This window comes from Haliotis asinina, chromosome 10 (assembly GCF_037392515.1).
Source record: "Haliotis asinina isolate JCU_RB_2024 chromosome 10, JCU_Hal_asi_v2, whole genome shotgun sequence".
NCBI classification, from domain to species: Eukaryota; Metazoa; Mollusca; class Gastropoda; order Lepetellida; family Haliotidae; genus Haliotis; species Haliotis asinina.
Window position 1 is genome coordinate 54,719,350 of NC_090289.1, and position 24,514 is coordinate 54,743,863.

The 24,514-nt window shown below is 39.9% G+C and overlaps 2 protein-coding genes across 2 annotated transcripts; one reads left to right on the top strand and one right to left on the bottom strand.

Moving 5' to 3' along the window:
• Positions 1-294: 294 nt before the first annotated feature.
• LOC137298248 (poly(3-hydroxybutyrate) depolymerase-like) lies at positions 295-5,068 on the top strand. The gene is made up of 10 exons (XM_067830421.1): positions 295-398; positions 903-1,025; positions 1,196-1,393; positions 1,723-1,814; positions 2,457-2,570; positions 3,060-3,092; positions 3,412-3,523; positions 3,711-3,753; positions 3,886-4,037; positions 4,836-5,068. Exons 1-10 carry the CDS (start codon positions 308-310, stop codon positions 4,916-4,918), a joined length of 1,041 nt encoding a protein of 346 aa, XP_067686522.1. The 5' UTR covers positions 295-307; the 3' UTR covers positions 4,919-5,068.
• Positions 4,978-24,463, bottom strand: LOC137298247 (abl interactor 2-like). The gene is made up of 7 exons (XM_067830420.1): positions 24,293-24,463; positions 19,237-19,404; positions 17,696-17,884; positions 16,466-16,883; positions 15,709-15,741; positions 11,143-11,367; positions 4,978-10,828 (listed from the first exon to the last, which is right to left on the bottom strand). The coding sequence occupies exons 1-7, from the start codon at positions 24,413-24,415 to the stop codon at positions 10,665-10,667; spliced, it is 1,320 nt and encodes a 439-aa protein (XP_067686521.1). The 5' UTR covers positions 24,416-24,463; the 3' UTR covers positions 4,978-10,664.
• Positions 24,464-24,514: the final 51 nt, after the last annotated feature.

Here is a 24,514-nt window from a genome sequence, read left to right on the forward strand (position 1 = left end):
CACTCCACTGAAGTGTTATTTTACACCCTCTCACTATGTTTGTGAAGTGATCTTTAAAACTGTACCACAAATAGTGACGCCGATGAACCTGGTCGAGTTCGCCACATGGATACAACACGTGAGGTCCATCTCTGGTGCTCAGTCCTGATGTTGCTCAATATTGTTAAAAGTGGTACATCCTTACTCACTCATCGGAACAATGAGTACAAATATTTAACGTTGACGTCATATATCAGTGGTTATTTTGGACATTGCTTATCTTTTTGGTAATCTCTGGTGTTTCACCTTGGTCTCATTTTCTACGACAATGGCGTTGTCAGTGTCGGAGAGGCTACTCTGCTGTCTGGTACTCAGTGTGTGGAGTACTAGTACATCAATACAAGCCGTGCCCAGGCTAGGTGAGTACAACATTCAGCGTTACGCCATGTACGCGCTATTGGGAGTTCGAGTGACGTCAGGTTCCAGCTGTGGATAGTATTGCACAGTTCTGTTGATGTGCTGAGGCTTCACAGTTTGGTTAAATACGACAGAAAAGCATGGTGCCGACAAATACGTAAACATGATCAAGGTAAATTTGGATCAGAAACACACAGCCATAACTTTTCTCACACGCTCAGGGGTACATACGACTGGACTAGCATTACCCCATGTACATATGTTGTTTAGCACTTGATGCAATACTGCCAATTGTCCAGATCCAAGCCACGTTAGTCTTTGTCACAGAATGAGTGTGAGCATTTAGCGAGCGTTGTTTAACGCCATTTTCAGTAAGATTCCGGTAGTATTTGGAATGAGGAGAAGAAACATCACTCTTTGTGATTATGAACGACTGCTATTTTAGCAATGCTTTAATGCTATACCAAATGTAAACCTTGAGCTCAATCAGTCTCAGTTTGTTCCAGCCCCATACGATGTGGACAGGGCCAAGGTGTCAGTGTCCGGTGTCTCCTCCGGCGCGTGCATGGCCACCCAGTACCACGTGGTCTACTCCAGGGAGATCATGGGAGCCGGCATCATAGCTGGAGGTAACCTCATCAGCGACGTGAACACCAGCCTCTGTCACGTCCTGTAGTGCATATTGCCTTGGTAAATGTTAGACAACTGGCATTGTTTATTGATAAGTGAAGTGTGTATGATTATTTCTCATATGTGTCGACATCCCTCTTAGATGTATGTATAACGCCGTTACCCTCAGCCCCCTTCATGTGTTCCGGGGGACTGGCTGCCACGGCACTAGGGACGTGCATGACGACTCCTTCCATGATCAGCGTCCCCGCCCTCGAGGCCATCACGACATCAGGGGCGTTGTTTGGTAACGTCGACGCTACATACCACATGAGGAACGACCGGGTGTTTATCTTCGGCGGCACCAGAGACTCTGTAGTGAACCCAGGTAAAGAACGTTCCCTCGACACGCATGTTGATTGTCCATCCAATATATGTCCTTATTTATCTCGTATAAAATAACAAGCAAATAAACACAAGGCATCCTGATTTTACCAATCTACTCGTAATTTCATTGCGGAAATCCCACAGTGGACGTGGGTCAACACCTAAAAGCCTTCGGTATGACTTTTCCACCACTGGATACCCCGTGCACTAACTCACAATAGTGCGCAATATAACCGAATTGGCTGAGTGACTGGCGGCAAATCGTCTGAAGCTGTTTTCTTGTCTGCCTGCTGCAACGTTTCCAGTATGCCACTCTATTTCATTCCCCAGTTGCTAGTCAGAAGGTGGCTCAGTACTACCATCATTACATGACCAGTTCTCACATCAAGGCGGTGCTAAACATCAACGCTGAACACGGCATGGTAAGTCTCTACTGTAGATCATAATGACGTCGTAATTCCCCATGCCGTCGCTGTCGGTGACATTGATACCGCACGTCTCTGTGTCGTCGCAGTGGATGACGTGGATGGCGTTACTCCGTGTGTCGTCGCTGAAGGTAACGCGGAAACCGTTACTCATGATGGCTTTATATACCACCGACCGTTTCCACTCTGACTAGTATGACTGTGATTTTGGGCTCGAGACTGGCATCTTGTGTTAAATCTGAAAGGTGAAAATGCTTTTGCAAACCACAATCAAACAGAAACCAGTATATATGCTTTATTACATCACAGCACTATGGCATTTCGGCAATTCCAGATCAGTTTACACTGTAATTACAGAAGGACAAGTTTCAGTCAAAATATGCTCATGCCATTAATGGTTGTCACCCCAAGTCCTAGTCATAAAATTGAGGTGATGACAGTCATTATTGCCATGAGTATATTTAGTCATTCAACAAAGCAAACCATTCAGCATTCCTCAGTTATCCCTCTTCACCATGGCCAAGTGAGTGCAAACACGGACACGTTTCCCATAAGCCCCTAAGCAGATATCACAAGAAATCGTTTAAGGTATAAGTATGTTACAATCTTTGATTATGCGCCCGTGTGTGTTTCTTACAGCCGACCTTGAACTACGGTGGAGCATGTGCTCAACTGAACTCGAAAACCTACCTCAACAACTGTAACTACTCAGTCGCCTTCCAACTCCTCAACCACATCTACGGCGGACTTCAGGTTACTATCACATACAGGCGCTTCAGTGAATTACTTATACTGTGACATAGGATTGTACAGTTTGTAGCTATATGTGACATGTTACCAATGTAGTAATGCTGGTATACTAGTCAAAGGTTTTGGTCTCTGTCTAAATCCATAACTATTCTCTCATAAAGAGTAAGAATAAATTCCGCTACGTGGTGTTTGCAACACCATGAGAATCTCGGTTACAAAACAGCTCTTGTACCTCATGATTGTCTCGCTGTGGCGTTCACGTTAGAATAGGTCTTTGCCTCCCGCTGGACCAGACAACATTCTGTACATTTGGTCATACGCACAGAGGCTCCGAGCTTTCTTTACACACTTTTTTCATATGCTCTGTACATTGCGGAAGTAAAAAGTAATGCTGTAGGTTCTTGTAGTTATTTGTATCAGGAATTCTGTGACTGTGACCACCATGGTCGACCCTGGTATCGCTGTGTGATTACTTTTTGTTTTGCCCCACAGGCACCACACTCCAAGACACAAGCAAATGGACAGGTGCGTGATCCTAACATATTACGAAACAGAACACCGTCGTATTTATTACAGACGTTGTCATTAGTACCGCTACGTGAATATCCAACATCTCAGATACATTTTCAAAGAATAATCCTCTGTCCGTCTCTGCTGTGCTAGTTTTCTTTGCGAAGGGTTTCTTTTGAAATACCACAGCTATGGAGGACACGGATGAACCGCCCAGTATAAGAAACAGCTACGAACAGGTGATACTTTTAACAAAATGAAATTATGTTCTATGGAAACATAATGATAGCTGCATGTTCGGTTTTACATTTACACAAACCATGTTCTTTTTCAGCTTTTACATTTCAACCAGGCTGATTTCTTTCATTTGGCGCTTCCGTCTGCCTACAGCATGGACAGTGTTGGCTACATTTATGTTCCGAGTGGATGTGCCGACAAGCAGCACAGTACGTCTGGCCATTCGTACCGTTGTTACAGTAAAACGAGCGGCATCAACGTCACTTTCTATAATGACTGTTTTGTAAAACGACGCATGACAGGCAATGACAGACCCATAGACGACGGGTTGTCGCCACGCCTATATGTGTGTTACTGGTTGTGTAATAGAATTCATACGTCGTGGTCTTTTTTCAGAATGCAAGCTACATGTTGCGTTCCATGGATGTAAAATGGGAAGGTGAGCATAAAAAGCAACTCTGCAAGTGTGTGCGCGCGTCTGTACTGTCCCGATACAACATTTTGATATACACACGGATATCAATAGTGCCGTTCAATGGAATTGTAAATCGGTGCCCAAACTTTACTGCAGGGTGTTTGTGGGTGAGGAGTATGTCCGCCATGCCGGTTACAACGAGGTCGGCGACTTAAACAACATCATTATCCTTTACCCGCAAGTAATCTCGACGTTGACGAACCCCCAGGGCTGCTGGGACTGGTTCGGGTACACTGGGTCTCTGTTTGGTGAGTATACACTACACTACAACGACAAATGCTACACACAGTACTACATATAGTACTGGAAGGTACATCTTTACTCTATGGATGCCGAGTAAGGTTGGTACTTGAACCTGCCTTTTGCCGAACAGTCTCAATAATTGAGAGTTTTCGCGTTTCGCACCGGTCATGACTGATCCGGTCGCTGATCCCGGATCTTACCGTCGGTCTACATTGCTCTTGTAAATTACTTTTTAGGCATTCAGCAATATTCCAGAGAACAGAATACGAGTCATCAAAGCCAGTGGTTGATATCATGAAAACGTTTCACAGCGCCTGGGTACAATGAAACACCATCGGCCGTTTGTTAGCAGCAATGTTGCTGTTTTTGACGAAGGCGTGTAGATAATAGCGTTAGGACCAGACAACCCAGTTATTGATACATCGTACTGGTACTTCGAGCAACAATCCTCGTTCCTGGTGTAGGATAACACGTCGATACAGAGCTTAACAACCGATCCCAGTGAACATCCGGGTTAGAACTTCAGTAACCTATGCTTGTTGCAAGAAGCGACTAACAGGATCGGTATGGTCATGCTCGTTGATGTGATTGACACACGCCATCGTACCGGTGCCCTAGCTATTGATGTCTCAATTGCCTGGTCCAAACTCGATTATTTACAGATTGCCGCCTTACAGCTGGAACATCGCTGCGTGTATCGTAAACAACAAACTCTTGCCACATAAGCAATCGTTACCCCAAGCATAATTATCAGCTCCATGAAAACAAACTGTTGATGATGAGTTGAGGACGTCTTGTTTCAGCGACCAACAAAGGATTCCAGCTGACAGCTGTGCGTCGTATGGTATCACGTGTCTTGGGGTCTTCATCTTCAGTACTGGGTTAACAAAGACACGAAAGGTGTGACGACTCTAATACTGGCCAACTTGAAAAACAAATACACCATTAGACTTTGTAATGTTTATTCCAAAGGTTCCATATCCATTGTAAATACATGTATGGTGTGATGTTACACGACACTAAAGGATGATACATTGCACGTCTCCCTACCAAACTAAGAGGGAGTCACATACCAATAAGCTACACCAACAGATGTCAAGGGTAGGTATATGCTCAGCATAAACTAGCTGCAATGGTATAAATATACGTTCACAACTTACGCTCACAAGAAATTGCCATCTGTTAATGTCTCTCAAATGGCTACATAAGTCAACCTGTTGGCTTGCAGCGTGGGACAATGCATTGTAGACGACTGCAAATATATTGTTCAACATCGTCTTGGGATACCATACAGCAATCTTTGTATATCGATATAACCACATCCTCAACAGCGAGATAACAGTGAAACAATAGTATTGTTGCATCAGAAGTGAACTTGCCAGGATTACAATGGTTTGTAATCAGGACCAGGTCATTTTAACGCTGCTTTGTTTCATCATGGCATAACATCTCAAAAAAACTTATTGCCAAACCTCAGGGATGGTTAGATGTATGATTTGTCAGCCTGACCAAAACTTACCTGCCCACAAAATATACAGTCCATGGTAAAAACCTATGGCCGGTTGGGCAGGCAAGTATTTTGAACCAGATTTCATTCATATGATCAGAGATCATGTTGTATGGTTCTGGCAAACGTATCACTCAAACAAACGGGAGTAATACTTATCCAGTTATTTTTCATTCATTACCAAAGGTACCAAAATGGAAGTTGTATTGGAGTATCATATTTTACCCAAAGCATTCGTAAAACGAAAAATATTTACTCATTCATTGCTAGATCTGAAACTGGTTATTCATGAACAATGTCATTATTTACCACTGATATTCAATGGAAAAACATAATCAAAATACAAACAGTATTCAAATGAGATCTGTATGAAAAGAAACAAATACTCTGTGTTACCTGTAATGTGTTTATCACATTTCCATCATGTATGAAAAGTCCAAACCAGGTACTGAAGACAGCATACATCACATCAATGTGCACAAATAATAATGCCTCCATTTACTTAGTTTTGATACAATACAGAAGAACGAAAGGCTGATATATTTGTCTATATATCCTTTCGATGTCAGATTCTTTATAGCAGTCAAATATCGGACATTGCTGAAAAGGTTACTGAAAAAATTGTAAAACAGTAACTCAGCTGAAATAGTCAAAATCAAACAGCTGAAATTTGAAATTTAAAGCTGTAAAATCACAGATTCTTATACAAAACTTAGTCAGTAATCAACCTCATCCTTCAGAATAAGATCAAGCCGAATCAGAGAGAATTATGTCAACGTATCATGAACAGTTAACACCAGCTAACTTTATGACACCGATAGTAAGAGCAACAAATCCCTTGGGTTCTATATCCACATACACTACCGAGTGCTGGTATGTAGTGTTTGTGTGAATATGGAACAAACTACACACTGGAGGAATACAGAATATTGGAGGGTCTTAAAATATAAATGATAAGAAATGAATTACAACCAGATTGACATCCGAACTGCTTCATCAAGTCATATTGCTCTTCCTCATAATAGTCTCAAGATCGTAGCCATAGTAACTGCTGGAATCAGTAAGACATAACTTGGGGTATAGTACACTGCTATACAAGCATAAATGTGTCCCTCTCCGTGTAGGTACTGAGAACATTCACCAGCAGTATTATAAAACTGATGTCCTGGGCCTAGATTTTTCAAAGCTCTCTAAGCGCTAAGATAGTTGTAGTTGCCATATGTTAACATAAGCGTATGACTGTCATAGTGTAAAGAGATCTTCAAGAATGTAGGTCCTGGGCCCTGTTTCACCATGCTCTCATAAGCCTTAGATCTTGTAACTTTTGTTGAAACAAAAATGTACTGTAACACAGGAGGTATGAATGCAACAAGAAAAGTTACGAGAGCTTTGTGAATCAGGTCAGATGCAGTAGATAATGGTAAAGTACTGATGCTGAAGCACTGATGCTGCCAAATGTAGCAAATAAGGGACTCTTATAAAAGTGCAAATAAAAACAAACTGAAATAACAAAAACATTACTCAGTTCCAATATAACACTAGAAATGGCACAGAGGTAAACCTAGGAGCTGCTGTTTAGTAGTGTCTCTTGTGTTTAAAGCACTCCAATAAATTCACTGCTCACAACTTTACAATGTTAACTCAGCTTCTAAACTAAGTTAAACTAATGGACACAACTGAAACATGAAACGTAGGTATTAGATTCTGACTAGATCATAAACATTTTGAAGTAAAAAATAAAATCATATGTAAACAACATGTGATATCATCTGTAACTCCTGTCAAGAAATTGTCAATGGCCATTTTGCAGAGGCAAAACTTAAAAATGAATTGTCAGTGAATTTCATTTGCATTGAAACAACCCTTAACTTCTGAGATGCAATGCCGTAGATAATACCGGGCTAGACCAGATCGGACCGGACCGGACTAGACCAGACTGAACCAACTAACACCCATGTTCAGTGTAATTACTGTGAGTGAGTTTAGTTATATTCAGCAATATTCCAGCTATATGACAGCAATCTGTAAATAATCAAGTCTGGACAAGACAATCCAGTGATCAACAGCATGAACATCAATCTACACAATTGGAAACCGATAACATGTACCAACCAAGTCTGACCACCCGCAATGTAACTATATCAATAATTACAAAATACACATTCTTCCACATTAACCGGCAGTTTTTGAGGTTGTCACATGACAGTGAAGTTTCTGTTCACCTCTGAACAGTTAAACTTCAGTTATCTGGACATTGCCTGAACTACCCTTGTTAGAGTGAAAACTCCTGGTTATGGAATAATGTCCTTAATTCAGACATCACAGACTCATCGCCCTTTGCATCCTACAAAAATAGGATAAATATCCACCAACTTGAATATTACTGTTCTGTTCTTGAAATATAATAACATATCCCCTATTTTCTCATGAAAAGATGAGTTATATATTTTCAAAGAGGGATATAACTCGGCTCATTGATGGATTTGTTTGCCCTTTGAACCTCTGCATTGTCCTCATACAAGTCACTACAAAACAATTCCACTCTGATCACAGCACAGTGACCATCAACCTGTAGGTACGTATCCCACAGACAACTTGTCAGTTGTCTTCTCAGCCAAAGCCATTCTGTCATATATACATTTTTCTACATCGACTACTGCCACTGCAACTGTGCATGGAGAAGAAATCATACAAAAAGTATAAGAGTACATGTAGGTAAGTTAGAATCAGCAGGGTTCACATTGCGAAGGTTCAGCTGTCATCTATTCAAACTGGGAGATAAAGCAACTACTACTGAACCAATATATATTGACATATACAACCATTATAGTGTGACTTAGAGTGTCTACATGCCATTTACAGGATATCCTACATAAACAGACACAAAAAGCTGAAATTCATCATCTTCAGTCTGGCTGACAAGCAGAAGCTACATTTTGAATATTGTTGAAAATATACCTTCAAAAGTCACAAACTGTTTTGACTTGCATTTGCACAATGACTCTTTGATTAATATATTGCACAGTTTATAGACATATTTACTGAACTAAAATTACTACATAATATATCCAGTAACATATCTAGTGAAGGAAAGCAACAGACACCAACAAATGTTTAAAGCTATCAGACTTAGCTACATAATTACTTATTATGCTTGCTGTAAAGCCACACAAAACTTTCAGACTGTGGTTGGTCTAGAGATTTAATCAGAACAGCACTGTACATGCCCACTTCCACAGTGTCATCTTAGACTAAGACTTAAATACTAACAACAGACTATTATCTTTAACCAGGCTTGCCCTGCCATTAATGCTAAGTGAGAACTGATGAGGGGAGGTAACTCTCATGCCCGATGCCTGTGGACTGAAGCACATGCAGTTTATGTATTGAGTTCATGGGTTAAACTAATCTAGTGGTTTGGAGTACAACCATTAGCATATCAAAATACATTACATATTACACATATTTCATATATAATGGAGTATCAGTGATGAGGGAAAACTATAAAACACAAAAATATATGCGAGTGAGGAACACATGTAAGAACCACTTTCAGTAAGTTTCATACATCAAGAAACTCTCTTGCTGAACAATGGCTTAATGTTCCAAATAAGTTCCAACATGTTTTCCTCAATACATGCACGTTTCTGTACACAAACATGGCTTCAAATCATTTAGCACTATATCATTCAGCCTGTCATTGTATTCACATGTTGTTTTGTAAGTTATTGAAGTGAGTGAAAACAACATCTTAAACATCCAATAGTTTAATAATGACTGTGATCAAACATAGAAAGTGAAACATTCAGAAGTAGACCAGGGGTATATCTACTGTTGCAGAAAAGGCTGGGCAAGATGTCAGTACTATCAAAATCTAAAGCTTTGCAACCTTTGGGGCTAACATTATAGAACTGGCTTGCTACTCGCCTGACAGACTGAAACAAAAGTTAGACTTCACGAAGATATTCATTGGAACTGCCTCAGGAACAGATCCCTGTTCTATATCATGACACATCCACTGAAACTTTGGAACCTGACTGTCTATCATGTAATAATGGCTGAATGGTTTTAAAAGAAGATTCCTTTACCGGTATTACCTTAAACTGTGCTTCAATGTTTCCCAGAAATTTCAAAAAGGGGACTCATCTTAGTTGTCAGGATGCATGTAAGATCAAAACACCATTGTTGATAAACTTGAGATCAAAGCTGGCAATTAGAAGAAACATCTCTCCACAAAAGACAGGAACAAACAAAGTTCAGGATACAAATTTTCACTACTAAGACTGAAGAAAATACTACAGAATGTGTGAGAGTTGAGTGTGAGCCTCTATGCACTTTGGGGATGATTATGGGTTTAAAGGAAGGGGGTCTCTATGCTGTAGGCAACTAGGACCAACATGATGCCTACTTTAATATTGAGCAGATATTTTGATTAAACTGAAACGATGACACTAACATCCATATGATTATCTTGAATATTGCAACAAAACTGACTTGTGATTGTAAAAATATACACCTAAAATAAACATGAAATAATACAATATCTAATATAAGACTCAATGCAACTGACAGATGACACATATAAATCAATACAAACATAAAGTGTGACTAAAAAGTCTCAGAAAATAACAAAACACATTTATGCACATATAAAGCAGTAAAAGCATGTATACCCTTATAAAGCTTACATTAAAAAGTAACAGTTGATTCAAGATGTAATAATGATTAAATATGTAATGGTGAAATGCAAGTTCATAACCTGATGGTAAGGACAGAAACATCCACTGTAATACTTGTCATGTCTAAATACATGGAAGACAGCCACAACAGGAATCTTGCTACCTGATGAACCAATCAAGTTACGAGTATTAACAAATTACTGACCATATAAAAATGGTCTTTGGACTAATATCAACGAGGTTAAACTAAAGTCGAGGGTTACAACTTTCATAGAATTATGTTAAGGTGTCTAAAATCTTAAGTAGTTATTACATAAATATGTGCGTATAGACAAATGGTTACACTCTACACCATTGACAAAATAACTGGGTCAGAATGTTACAGAACATAAAGTAGGTGAGACTCCCCTGCTGGTTGTCTGTGTGTGACTCTAGCGCTAGACAGGTCAGATACAGGGTTCAACGTAGTTGGAGGGGAACAGCCCTGTGGTGCCGTCCATCACACCTTCCCACCAGCCGTCATCATTCTTCTTTATCACATAGATGACAGCATTTTCAGAAAATGTCAGCTCGTCGCCCTTGTCAGCGTCATAGTCAAATATTGCCACCACTGAAACATTATACGTCCATGTTAGTTTGAATGTCTTGTTGGTGTATTTCACCATTCTGGGGAAGAATAGGTTAGCACAGTTACTTAAAGACCTTGAGGCATGGCCTATTCTGAATTTTGAAGCCCCTTACTACCCACTTTACCCTTTTGTCTCAAAGTCAGCCTTGATGGAAAGCCAGCCGTGTTGGAAAGTTCTCATAGGTTGTAGCCCCTACTATCCGCCCTCCCATGGAGATTGTATGACAGTCTTGTTGGATGGAACCCACTCCCCAATCTACCATGGAGTCATCACTTTGATATGCAGCATCACTAACCTTTCTCCTGGTATTCCTTCGGCACCCATGAAGGCTGAGCTGTGAACTGTGGCCCCGTGGCGGCGTAAGGATCCTCTTCCTTGTGCTGGTGGTTCTGTCGTGGATGCTCCTCATAGTCATCACTAAAGTTGTGGGGTGGAGGAGGGGCTGACCCTCCATACTCGAACTTGGGGGGACCAGGGCCAGGTCGGGCATGCTCTGGGGGAGGGGGGAGAGGTGGGGATGCTGAAATAATAGTTTACATACTTCACTGTTGGCAGTCATGATCCATGACAAAGTGCACAGGATATGCCATATATCCGAAGAAACAAGAACTCAAAAGTGATGTATCAGGGATTTTCTGTCAAATTTATGGCCGACTGTTGGTTAAGGATATGCAACAAATGTCAAAGAGAAACTCTAAACTTGGAGAGGAAAGACATCCAAGTCATGCTACCTTATATGGTTCTGGGTGAAGTCAGGCTGTGGTATAAGGATGACTTGTATTCAACCGATATTGTGGTAACATGACCAAGAGCAAAGATGACAGACAATGCACACTTTTGCTTTGAATACTGAGTCAAAGTGACCTGGATTAAGACATTAAAATGCTAATTAGGAACTTATGACCAGTCTTTCGTTAGGGTGGTGCAGTTGGAATCCTAGACAAATCACTCTTAATACAAGTGAATCTCTGCTTATTATCTTAATTCCCAGGTCAGATACATAGGCTATTGTCTTATGCAACAAAAAATATACAAGGATCACAAAATAATTTTGGACCTTATCTGGAAAAACAGATTTGGTTAATAGGATGAAGATCATTTCACACTGCTTTGGTGGATGACACGTCATCAACCAGTTCACTAAGTGTGCGTATCCAGTCATCTAATGCTTCTAGCAAGCGAAAATACAATCACGACCTTGAATCCCAATGGTGTGATCCTTGGAACTATCAGTATAATGTTTGCCCTTTACAAATTGCCACCACACTGGTTTGTGGTTGGTTTGCTACTTAATGCCCCATTCAGCGACATTCAAACTATATGGCAGTGAACTGTAAATAATCAAGTCTGGACCAGACAATCCAGAGATCAACAGCATGAGCATCTATCTATGCAACTGGGTGACATGATGATGTGTCAACCAGGTCATTGAGCCTGACCACCTGATCCCGACAAGCATGGATTACTGAAGATCAATTCTATCCCAGATCTTAACCATCCTCGATATCTCCAGGGTATACGTTCCGATAAGTCTCCACTATACCCTGGACGCATCTACGGCTCTGCCCGATAAATTTATTACCTCCCTTGACTGTCTTTGATCCAGTCAGGTGTCTACGCTGGGAAGTTGAGCGAACCAATCACAACTCACTTTCGTTTTTTGAATTATTTAACCGATTATACTTGGCAACAGAAACCATGCAGCGGTTCTCTGGAAGAGGTAGAAGGCATTCTTGCATATGTTGTTTTAAAGTTTCGGACCTGTCAATTTGTTTGTATGATTTCTCTAAAATGTGGGACGCACTGCGAGCAAACCTTCACAGTTGCGACCGCTGCCTTTGTTGACACTGGCAAGCTCGGTTATAACGGCGGCCTAGCTGATTGGCTACTGTGAGAAGGCGGAGCCAGCAAAGGGAGGTAATAAATTTATCGGGCAGAGCCGTAGATGCGTCCAAGGTATAGTGGAGACTTATCAGAACGTATACCCTGGAGATATCGAGGATGGATCTTAACATGTCCAGGGGCTTCTGATATCAGACCGGAGATGCATGATGGTATGCATGACCAACTGAAATGTTCTCTCCTGGCAGCTGGTAACTTATCACTAACCAAGCAAACATGCACTGTCACCTTTAGCATGTTTACGCTAAAAAAGTCTAGTTACATACTTATCACAAACCAAACTAAATGAGTACATCAATCTATATCACAATCAGGCATAATAGTAATTCTCACAGTTCCAGTGTGGATTAAGGAAAGGAAGTCACCAGAAGATGAAATATGGAAGCATGCAAACCTGGTATTGTCATGACATCGACCGAGCGGTTGACGTCCGGAGGCAGGGCATCTGTAATATACACAACCGTGCAACATTCACAACACCTACAAGCAGATGGAAAGAGAAGTAGATCTTATATACCGAAACCAAAACCCTCCAATCAGAAACAAATGGTGAAGCTTGGCTAAATGTTTCACTGCCTCAAAGTCAAAGACTGATCATGCACAAGTAAATAGAAAGCAGATCTGGTCCGGCACTGAAAATAACAAAAAGTCTTTTGGTAGTCCATATGGGGCAACCTCCATGATCAGGGATACAATCTATGTTGGAAATACCATCTGCCTACCCATCTCCTAATCATATCTCTGACACTTGTGTAGGGGAGGCAGCTCTTGCATCACATCATGAGTGTTGATCAAACCTTTGAAGGGCTTTAAAAGTGGAATGCATGAGAAAAGCATCATTTATGGATGTCAACTTCGATATTGTGAATAACATGTTTAGGAGCTTATGCTTGTTAATTCATCAGGTCATGTTGATGTTTCAAACAAGCCATGCGAAATGTTTGAAAGTTTATCATGATAAGTCAGCAATTTGCACAAATACCTGCATCCTATAAAATTCCCGCATCCCATAAACTTGAAAATTGACAATGGATGCAACAAAATTTATTGTGCATCCATAGGGATGCAGAAAAAGTCAAATACTTTTTGTAAAATTTCAATCGAGCAACAATAAGTTATGAATGATTTTGCTACTACCTGGATTATGGTATCGTTTGCTATTCAATAACTAACAAATTATGAGATGATCATAAAACACAATACAACAGCTGTATTAATACTAATAGTCAAGTGTCTGGGACCCCCATTTGTTGTCTAGGATCTCTGAAAATTAAGAGTAGAGTCCCAAGGACCCTAAAACACAGGACTGATAAGTTACTGAGTTTTAGTAGCAAGTCAAGAGAGGTGGTGATGTTCCTTTCCAAGAGTGTTTAAGTGAGTGAGTGAGATGGGTTTAGTACTACTTTAAACCATATTTCTGTTATATCATGTTTGAGGTGCTAAAATTAGCTGGGATATATGGGTTGTTCATGATGACCAGGGTGGTCAGAACAGAGACATAATGGAGGAGGTTTCAGGAGGATTAAAGACACTGAAACAACATCAGCAATTGTGACAATCGCATTACCATCAAGTCAAGGCCAATGTCAGAGACCGTAAGTGTAGGACTCAAGTGTGAGGCCCAAATGAATGACCGAAATGTGTGACCCGAAGTGTGAGGCCCGTGTATGAAAACAAAGCATGGAGCATGGAATCTGATTGAGAAATCTAAAAGTGTGACACATGTGTAAGGCCCAAGTGTGAAACCCACATGTGTGTATGTAATTGACATAATAGATGTGGATGTTTCTAAGCTATGTTAAGAAACTGCTATGTTTACTAGACAGGCTGTACTTGTGGTGCTTCAGGCAACAACATTCTAATCACATCAATAATGATCATAAAAAAACTTATTTGCCATTGTCTGTGAATCAGTCCATTACATATATGCCTGTTCATGTTGGCTTGGGGCTATGGCAGAAGTATTGTATCTACATCAAAGTTAGAGACATCACACAAGCACTAATGTCCTGACTTGGGAGTGACTGCCCACACTCCTGGCAGTGGCACCACCTTAACAATCATCCTGTTGCCTAGATCTAGTGTGTGATATCATGATGAAAACAGAAATTTAAAAAGCAAATTACACCTTAAATCCAGTACAGAAATCATGCTCTTCCTCTTGAGATTGCAATATGTGAATACAGGCACAAGCAGGTATCTCTACTGAGACAAAGGCTGGCACCATATATCACAAAGGAATATAAGCACTGATCAAGGTGTGTTATCCATGCTCTATAGAAGGACTCAAGAGACTACACTAGTCAAACAAACTGTCAAAGATAAATGCATGCTGCCTAGGGAAGCAGAATGTTACCAATCAGTAATCAGAAAAGACAATGGCTGCTAGCTAGTGTTACAGTGTTGCTGCGATAAAGTGACCAGTTATCACTGATAATACCCAACAAGGAACCCCTTTAGCCCCTCCATATATATGCAGATGTGTGTTTTTGAGATTCTCAATGGTTATTAGTCATTTGAAGCCATATGGTATCAAAGTGTTCAAAGGGACTTTTGCAACAAGGGGCTTTTGTCCCTTTTCCATTTGTATGAACATATGATGACATCATCCCATGGTCAGGTCACAAACTGGCAACACTAAGTCACATAATGGCATGCTATCTTCAGTGTAGTTCCCTGTACGATTGACAGTTCATACAATTTACTTCATTTTCTCTCACAGTGCCAGTGAGTATGTAGAATACCTGCTTGGGACAAAGACGTCCAATTAGCTGCGTGACGAGTGAATGCTTTAACCACGGGGCCAACTCACTGCCCCTGTGGCTGCTGAATACTCTCCTATGTATATACATCAAGACACATGCTGTTCTAGTCTACATGGTTACAGTCACCATAGTCTGGTGTCCAGAAGAATAGGGTGAGGTTCATGCAAGAAGAAAATGAGGCAGTAGAATCTCACCTTTCCAGCCATGGCTGGCATATCGGAGCTGAGCTGTGGTGAACAAGAGACAGAACAGGTACAGTATCCAAGACTGACAAACTGTTACACAAGCAGGTGAGTGAATGTAGCTCTGATCCAGTGTCAGTACTACTACAGCCATACTATTAGCCTCAAGGTTTAAACTGGCCTGGGTGAAAGAAACCTGTGGTTGATGATAGGAACATCGTAATACATGGATGAAAAATCAACCAGGTTACCTATTTATCACCACTAATATGTAATGCACAACAGGTCATCTGATGACCTATGATCAACATGTCCATGATGGTTCTTCCAGTAATGTTCCTGTGAACAGTCACATAACCATCTCATCCTATCGGGTACCCATTCATTGCTGGGTGATCAGAGGATAACATTAAAGTCACTAACCTTAGTTGACATCATAGGTGCCTTAGTGTGGGACAGAACTGAGAAACTCAAAAGTCATGACTAACATGATTTAACTTTGGAATCTCCACACAAGCAAAACCAGTTACTACCCATGAACAGAACTTTGAAAACAAATTTAACACAAAGTAATGAATTAAAATTGCAAATGTCATTTAGCATACTGTTACCTTGCCTACTTATTCTGCCTGTGAATTCATTCATTTGTAAATACTGAGCTCAGCAATATTCCAGCTCTATGACTGCAGCCTGGAATTATATGAGTCTGCACAACACACAAATCAAATCAAGTGATTGATATACTGTAAATATGTACAAACATACATACCAACAGAATCTTGATAGGCCATCGGTGGCTGTGTGGGTCGTACCATACTTGGAGATGCTGGAGGGCCAGGCCTTTGTGAAATGGGACGTGCCATTCCGACCAAAGGGGGTGAGTGTACCGTCCCCATGACACTTGGGGCATAATTCATCTCATACCGCTCCCTGGGACCTGGTTGAGGAGGGTGGTGAATCACTTGGCCAAAATGTGGATGCTGATTGGCTGGCACTGATGGTGGAGCCACTGGGGGTGCGATGGAACGATAATGGCCTCCCTGGCTACGACCAAGGGTTCCTGAGTTGGAGCTAGCAGTGGAGCCAGACCTAGTGATGGGTGGGGTTGGTGGTTTTGTAGTTGGCGCTTGGGAGCCTTGGCTGCTAATTGATGGTGTTCGATTGGGGCGCGGAACAGATGAATGCAACTGAAAGCAAAAATAAACTGTCACTATCCATCAGGAAGAACATAAACAAACATTGAGGGTACATCAACTCATGTCCCCCTTGTGGGGGATACATAAACCCAGGGGCCCTTACAGACCAGTGAACAACGTATTTGGCTTACCCAACACCTAAATGCTAATTTTGAAGTGTTTGAAGCATGGGCACCAAATCATACACTTCAGCCAACCAGTGTGAATCAAATGAATTGAATATTGCATCTTGCTTTTCTTCCGACAGGTACTATCTTAGTAATGTTGCTGTGGTGTAATTCCCCTTGTTAATATTCACAAGGACTACATGTGAACGTTTGACAAAAATTTATTTATTGGAATACAAGGCAAATCTTTTCACAGCCATGGTTAGATATTGCAGACAACACAAGAACATAAGATTTTGAGTAATCTCCCTTCCATCAATTTGCATTCGCAAAACATTATCCACTTTGTGCATCATGCATGATGCAATGTTATTTGAGATAAAGAAGCACTACCATGAAGTACACTGAAGTGTACCTCGCTTGTAAGTAGGGTACACTGAAAATGATAGATGAGTGCTTAGCCAATCAGAAAACGACATTCATATGTGAGGTAAGATAATGTTCATTACACATTACATAACAAAGTTGTTTTTTGTGTGTGACTATTCTCTATGATCGGCTATGTAATCTGTGCTGATCTAGATCAAGATGTCTATGACCTGGGTATTCTGGGTATTCATTGATATCAGTAACTGCTAACAGATAAATGACACGTAGGAGGAAACATGGTAACAATGACTATAGTATAGACTTTACCCTGACGCCATGGCCAATGTCGTCCAACACTGTATAGTCAATGGGTTTGCGGGTGTACTTGATTGGTCGTTCAGCCTGTTCAGGGAAAACAATACCACTCTTAACTCCCATAGGACGGGTTGAACTCCGGTTTGTTGTCAAAACACCAATTTCTCTTCTTGCAACTTTCTCCTTGTGGATGTTTACTATCTGAAATGATAAAAAAATAACATGAATATACAATCAAACAATACTGCAAATAAACTACAGTCAGTGGTAGACAACAACTGTGTCTTCTGTCAGTAGACAGTACTGTTGTGACCTGTCAGTAGAGATTTGAACTAAGTAGCCTGCCGGTGCACTTCACAGCTGCGTCACTGCCATTATCTGCAGATGATAAACACAGGACCTGACAACTCACTTTATCTAGCCTCATGTAAGAATGTCGAGTTTTGATTGGTCCATGTGACTCTGATAAAATACCATGTACATCCATCACAATCCGCGAGTGGGAGTATAGAAGTCATGTACTCCTGCTACGAAAGTCATATTACCCAGCTAAGCCTCGGTGACGACACGAAGTGAGAAAAGCGTGCATCGACAAGCCTTTAGTAACGTGCGGTGCATTGAGGTCAAACGATCAGCTGGTGTCAACATGGCACCATGTATTACAACCTTACTCGGAACTGATAAACCCCCGTATTTATGCATTACAACCTTACTGGGGACTGATAAAAGCCTGTATTCCCCTTGACACGATGTGACAACTTACATTGTACTGATCACAGGAGCGTAACAAACAAGAAGCATTTGGCAGTTTTCTACCCTATAACTGATCCACATTAATAAGAATTTAAAAACGTGCATGCATTGGCCCATGTTCATGAACACTATGGGCGAAGTTAGTACTCTGGAGAACATTGTTGGTACTTCCAGCAAACTTTAATGTGTTATTATGTTATTAGGTTTTACCTGAATAACTACAATACCAAAACCATGGTTTTCAAGAAATGTAATGATCTGAATAAAACTGATATCTTATACTTATCCTGACTCATGTTTATTATCCTAATCCCCTCCCTCTATGCGAGCCCCTCTCAGGCACGTTGAATTCACAATAATTCTCGTGTTGGGTTTGTAAGACTCAGAGAGAAAGAGGCAAGAATGGCTGGTAATGTGACCATATTGGCAGTAAAGGGAGGCTCCCAATGTATGAGTGTGTTGCTTCAATTAGAAGGGAAATTCAACGGAGGAGATAAGCATAATAAGCATTAGTCAGGATAAGGAAAAATTATTGTTTAAATTCATCATTAAACAAGAACATAATTCAAGTACAAGACACTGAAGACACTTTCAGCTATCCATATGTGCAAACCCATAATTGTTTACACTGAATGAGTATGGGTGAGTGAGTGATTTCAGTTTTATGCCGCTTAAGGCAATATTAAATGGGCTTCACACATTGTACCAGAGTGCGAAATTAAACCTGGGCCTTTGGTGTGAGAATGAACGCTTTAATGACTAGGCTTTCCCACTGCCCTGAGTGAGTGAGGATGAGGTACCTGTGACAGATGGTTGACACTGGACTCCATCTCAGCCAGCTGGTTCTGCTGCAGGTCAAGGAGCTTCAGAAAGTTGGTTGCCAGGCTGTTGATCTGGTAGGCCACACTAGCCAGGGAGTGTGTCGTATAATTCTTTGTTTCTTCCAAAGCATGGCGCTTGTCCTTGGCCTACACACAAGAAAGCACAGAATCAGCAACATTCATTGTCAGTGCCAACTTGATACATCCCAAAGTTCAAACGATTTACTAAATTCACCCCGGCGCAGGGGGAAAAGGTGGTTTCAACATTTGAAATACTAACTTCATTGATAAAAATTGCTCAGCTTGAAAATTTAAATGTTTAAATACATGTCTGTGGAAACATAGAAAAATATATTGATCGTGACAAGTTGTCTCTGTCACAGAGACAACTCAATGTTTGTTTTATTGACACCTATGTGTCTGTCTGCCTGTCTGTTTATGACAGTATGTACACATCTTCAATCATTGACAACATGCAATTTGAACTTAACACCTATAAGGCAATACACCATAAACAAAATACATTGATTTATTGTTTCGAGGTAAGTAAACCCAAGTACAAAATACTAAACTTGTTATTTGTGATTATATGCTTATACTTTGGTTCATAATTTTTTTGTATGTGACCTTTAAGTTTATTCCTAAAGTTTCACGTCAGCTGTTTACAGTTTTCAGCTTTGTGTCTTCATGACATGGACCTCACATCAATGAATAATGCAAACCTTGCTGTTTATCCTTTGATCAATCGTCAGCTTGTGGGGCGTGTCCTAAATGCCTGCTGAATGCTGAGTTTTTAATCATGAGAAGTCTATTGTGACAGGAAAATTCATTTTCAATGAAAAGGTTATTTGACTGATTTACAAAGTTCTAAACACTGTTCCAGAGCCTTCCATTGTTTGCCGACTCTCTGGATATTACATAATGATCTGGAAAGGGCTCGCATTACTAGGCCAGCCAAAAATATCAATAATTCCTATATGTTCCTATAACTTGCACATTTACCTGTTGCGTACAAATGCACTGATATGATTTTACACATGTACTATTGGCCTGAGGACGCCTTATACAAATAAATAATCTGTCTGTCTGACAACATCAATCGTTCAATGCTCGGAAACATCAACAATGAGAATTATTTAAAATTATTATGGACATAAAAATTGCATCATCAAAAAATATCAGTTATGAACTTTTGCTCAGTCTTTATTCATGGACTGATTTCAGGTTAACCCTACAGATTTTGGGATGAATACATAACACACGAAAGGTCATTCTTAATCAGTAAAAATGGACTTCTACTGCAGTGTTCTGTACACAGAATAAAGTGTAGGAAAGCCATAAAGTATTGTTAACGCGGTTAATGAAGATAACATAAGCTATACAGTAGAAGAAAAACTGGTTATAATCATATGGTCAAAGAAGTTCACCTCAGGAATGAAACATACAGCTTCATGGATTTCAACTTCCTGTTTATTACGTTGAGCAATGTTACAATGAAGATTCTTACATTGTTATCAAGCTAAATGTGAATAAAACCAATTAGTGAAAAGCTTTACATACATAATATGTTGTGACAAACAGCGGATTAACAACATCAACAGCATGTGATAGATAAGTGGTACATAATTAGAAGAGGCCAGTAGGGAACTAAAACAACAAAGAGCACTAGTGATGAAGCCAATAACGGGTGGGATTAAGAACTAACAACAAACAGACACAATGCTTAGATAGTCTATGGTTTGATTAGCTCTTTATAGGCCGATGGTATGTAGTATCCTTGGTCTCTGTTGATTATAGGTTTTCGATGGCCTCCCAAAGTTTCCATTTTGTGAAGTCCTGGTTTTGTTTGACAGGACAAATTTGTCAAACTTGATTCGATGAGTGGGGAATTTTTGTAGATGGTTTGATTTGTTGTCTGCCTTGGCTGTAGAGGATTTGTGTTCTCCTATGTGGGAGGTTTCACCCTTATATGTACTACCACATTTACAGTTGATCTTGTACATCACTCGTTTGGGATGTGTTTAGGAGGCTGCATGCTGAATGGTGGGTTACTGCCATTGGCTTGGAAGATGGTCCTGAGGTTTGGAGAGAGGGGGAAGATGGTGTCAAAGCCTGCTTGGTGTTTTAGGAGTGTGCTGATTTGATGGAAGGTCTTGCCAGTATAGGGAACGGTTATTCTAATGGGGGCGGTTTCTTGCTTGGTCAGTTTGGGATTGTCCTGAAGCATGGTGGAGATGGTCCTCTTGACTAGGTTAGATGGATACTGGTTGAAGTTGGGGAATCAACATTGAGAGGTCGCTCAACACAATAAACAAGAAGTTGTAATCCATAAAGCTGTAGGTTTCATTTTTGACTCACTGTCTTCTAGAATGCCCATTAAACAAGTACACCTCAGGAGTCTTGTGGATATAAAACAGTGACAGTTTTGACAATGCAGTATAATATAAGTGAGCAAGTTTAGTTTTATGCCACACTCAGCAAAATACCTTCTATATAATGGTGGCAGCATGATACAGTGTATATCTGAATATCAGACATATTGCAGTAAATATGTTCAACAATATAATATCATGAAATATGATTGTGCTGTTACATATGTAATGTAACTCACCAGAGTTTTTCTTCTTCTATCCTATTCCTCAACAGTATGGTATACATATGGTAAAGATAGCTAAACTGCAAAAATACACCTCAACAAGGTATACTCTGACTATGCTCAGTATTGGCTGTTTACAACTTATGTAATTTACATCAGCAAATTCATTACCCTAGTGAAAGTGACAACGGGAATGTCATGTCTAATTGTTGGCATAAAAGCATTCATCTTTGTAGAATATTTTGAAAGTTGCTTGACTCCCAGTGCCACTAGCATATTGCATGAATTAATGCCCGTTTCATCAAGAATAATCCTGTGACAACTACAAGGCCATCTGCACAGTCCTAAAAACATAAGCAGAAGTTAAGTATTGTCCAACATCACACTACAACAACAAATTATATGAGATGCTTTGAAAAAAAAAAAAATTATGTTATATTTGAATACAATTGAACAGAAGTTTCAAAAGTGGTGGTTAAAAATCATATTACATTACTAATCTTAAAGAAATTCCTTATAATAATTCTTTTTATTGAAACTGTTAAGATTGGGTACTTGTGGTAAGTAAATGTTTGACAGTAGAATATGCTTGTACACTAGTAAACGTCCAGCAATGTCCTCAAGTTTTTAATAAATAATTACAATTACCAGCAGCTTACCAACTATATCAGAGGAATCTGAATATTTGACAGATTTGAAGACAAGGTACAGTTATGGGACGTAAGTATTCGTCAATCATCAAAACTCTCATAGACCTTCAAGGTATGTTTAAACATAATTTATTCACTTGGAAATGGATTGCTAACAAGCCTGTATGGCTTATATTAATGCCTCTCCAGAATACTTGCTTTGTTTAAATTTGTACGAGGAAATTTTACATGATATTACCATACACTGACATAATACTGTATTAGAATATCAGAATGTTTCGTATCATAAACAAATCAGTCATCAAAATAAGAACAGATTGCATTTGTATGATACGCTTTAAATTACATTAAGAAATAAACGTAGTAGCTTTACTAATATTTGTTCATATTTGTTTTATGGCCAGTTAATACAAAGAAGTTACTACCTACTAAAACTCTTAAGAATCAAATCATTTTGATGCAATGATGAACTGAGTGCAGAATATCCATATTTGTCTGATATGAAACTGATGATGAATTATTGCCATACAGTACATCCTGCATGTTGAACCCTTCCTTATAGAAATATGATTCATATTGTATACTGTTATATTTAGGACACGTGAAGAAATAATGGAAAGCATCCTCAGAAACATGTGAGCAGGAACAAGAAGCATTATCAGAAATGAAACGGGTGTATTTGTCACTGTTTATGTCATTGCATCTCAGTCTAAGATGACTGTGTATTATACAGTGTTAGATTTGGGTGAAATTTTGAGTAGCCCAAATTGATGAAAATAATGTTTCTGGACCCCCTCCAATGTTAAATAGACGGGCAGATGTAAAATAGAGGGAGTCCTCACTGAATTTGATGAGTCAAAACACTCCAAAACCCTCTCCTGAGCCAACACTGATTATATAATACACTTGCAAGATATTTTAGCATAGCTGTAATAATTATTCAGTTTTCTTAATTTGATTGTCACATTTTGCAGGCTGTTTGACGACAGATACATTATTTCTTGTTCCTTCAAGTATTTTCCGCATTGCATATGTACATTCTGTATTTACATGAGCAACAAATATACAACATTGAGTATTATTTCCACAGAGACCACCTTGACACTCATCAGTCAAAGTGTGGTCATATTCTTCAAACAGTGAATGGAAAATAAAACAGAAATTATGTCTTCACAGGCGAGATGACATAAGACACGAGCAAAATATGTACAAGATCAAACGAAAATGAAATTCAAGACACTTCTTTCCAGCTGCACCAAATTAACACGTAAGTCTGTGGAAATTATGAACTCTGACGAATACCTATGTCCAGTGATAGTACTTTTGACACTAGGGGCTGATCTCTACCTAGTTGACAGAAACTCTATTTTTTGATAAACTGAACCTGTAAAGCTCCAACAACAACAACAACAACAACAACGGGAATACTGTGTTCTAACTAGCACTCAAGTAATATGTGTGTTTTCATCATGAGCATGTCGGCGTGTTTGAGTCTGCGATACGAGTCATAACAGTAGTGGTCCAACACTAGAGGGCATCTAATATAAATGTTGTTGTCCTACCTGTGGTCGGTGTTTTATTTATAATTACGTATTTTTGCTCTTCAAGCATTGACATCCAGACCTATTAGGCACCCTACCAAACGATCCACACTAGATCTCGGATCTAGACAAGGCATCGATTATTATCTATGGGAGATATTCATGAAAAACAATGTCTTGCACTGACAGTTGCGTAAATGGAGGATGCCGTCTGTGTGTAGGATGCAGTGTACATCAATTAATTCTACCTGAAGGTAGTTTCCTTCGCAATACTGTGCAACTCTTTCCAAATTGGCATGGCTGTCCTGTAAACTCTGGCGGCCCTCGGGAAGTTCGGACTCGATCAACTGCATCACTTCGTTTGCAGCCATTTTCGTATTCGACTTCCGGTAAGCGCATTCAGAACATGTCGTTATCCTTCGACTTCTTCATCAGTTGTCTCCCGCTCCCGGCTTCTCAACAGCACCAAC

Bases quoted from the DNA above. Each gene is read 5' to 3' on its own strand.
- LOC137298247 (XM_067830420.1), bottom strand. From the start codon at position 24,415: ATGGCTGCAAACGAAGTGATGCAGTTGATCGAGTCCGAACTTCCCGAG. The intron at 19,405-24,292 runs GTAGAATTAATT...TCTTGTGTGTAG, and splicing joins GCGAAGGAAACTACCTTCAG to GCCAAGGACAAGCGCCATGC. The intron at 17,885-19,236 runs GTACCTCATCCT...TTATCATTTCAG, and splicing joins GTGTCAACCATCTGTCACAG to ATAGTAAACATCCACAAGGA.
- LOC137298248 (XM_067830421.1), top strand. From the start codon at position 308: ATGGCGTTGTCAGTGTCGGAGAGGCTACTCTGCTGTCTGGTACTCAGT. The intron at 3,093-3,411 runs GTGCGTGATCCT...GTTCTTTTTCAG, and splicing joins AGACACAAGCAAATGGACAG to CTTTTACATTTCAACCAGGC. The intron at 3,524-3,710 runs GTACGTCTGGCC...GTCTTTTTTCAG, and splicing joins ATGTGCCGACAAGCAGCACA to AATGCAAGCTACATGTTGCG.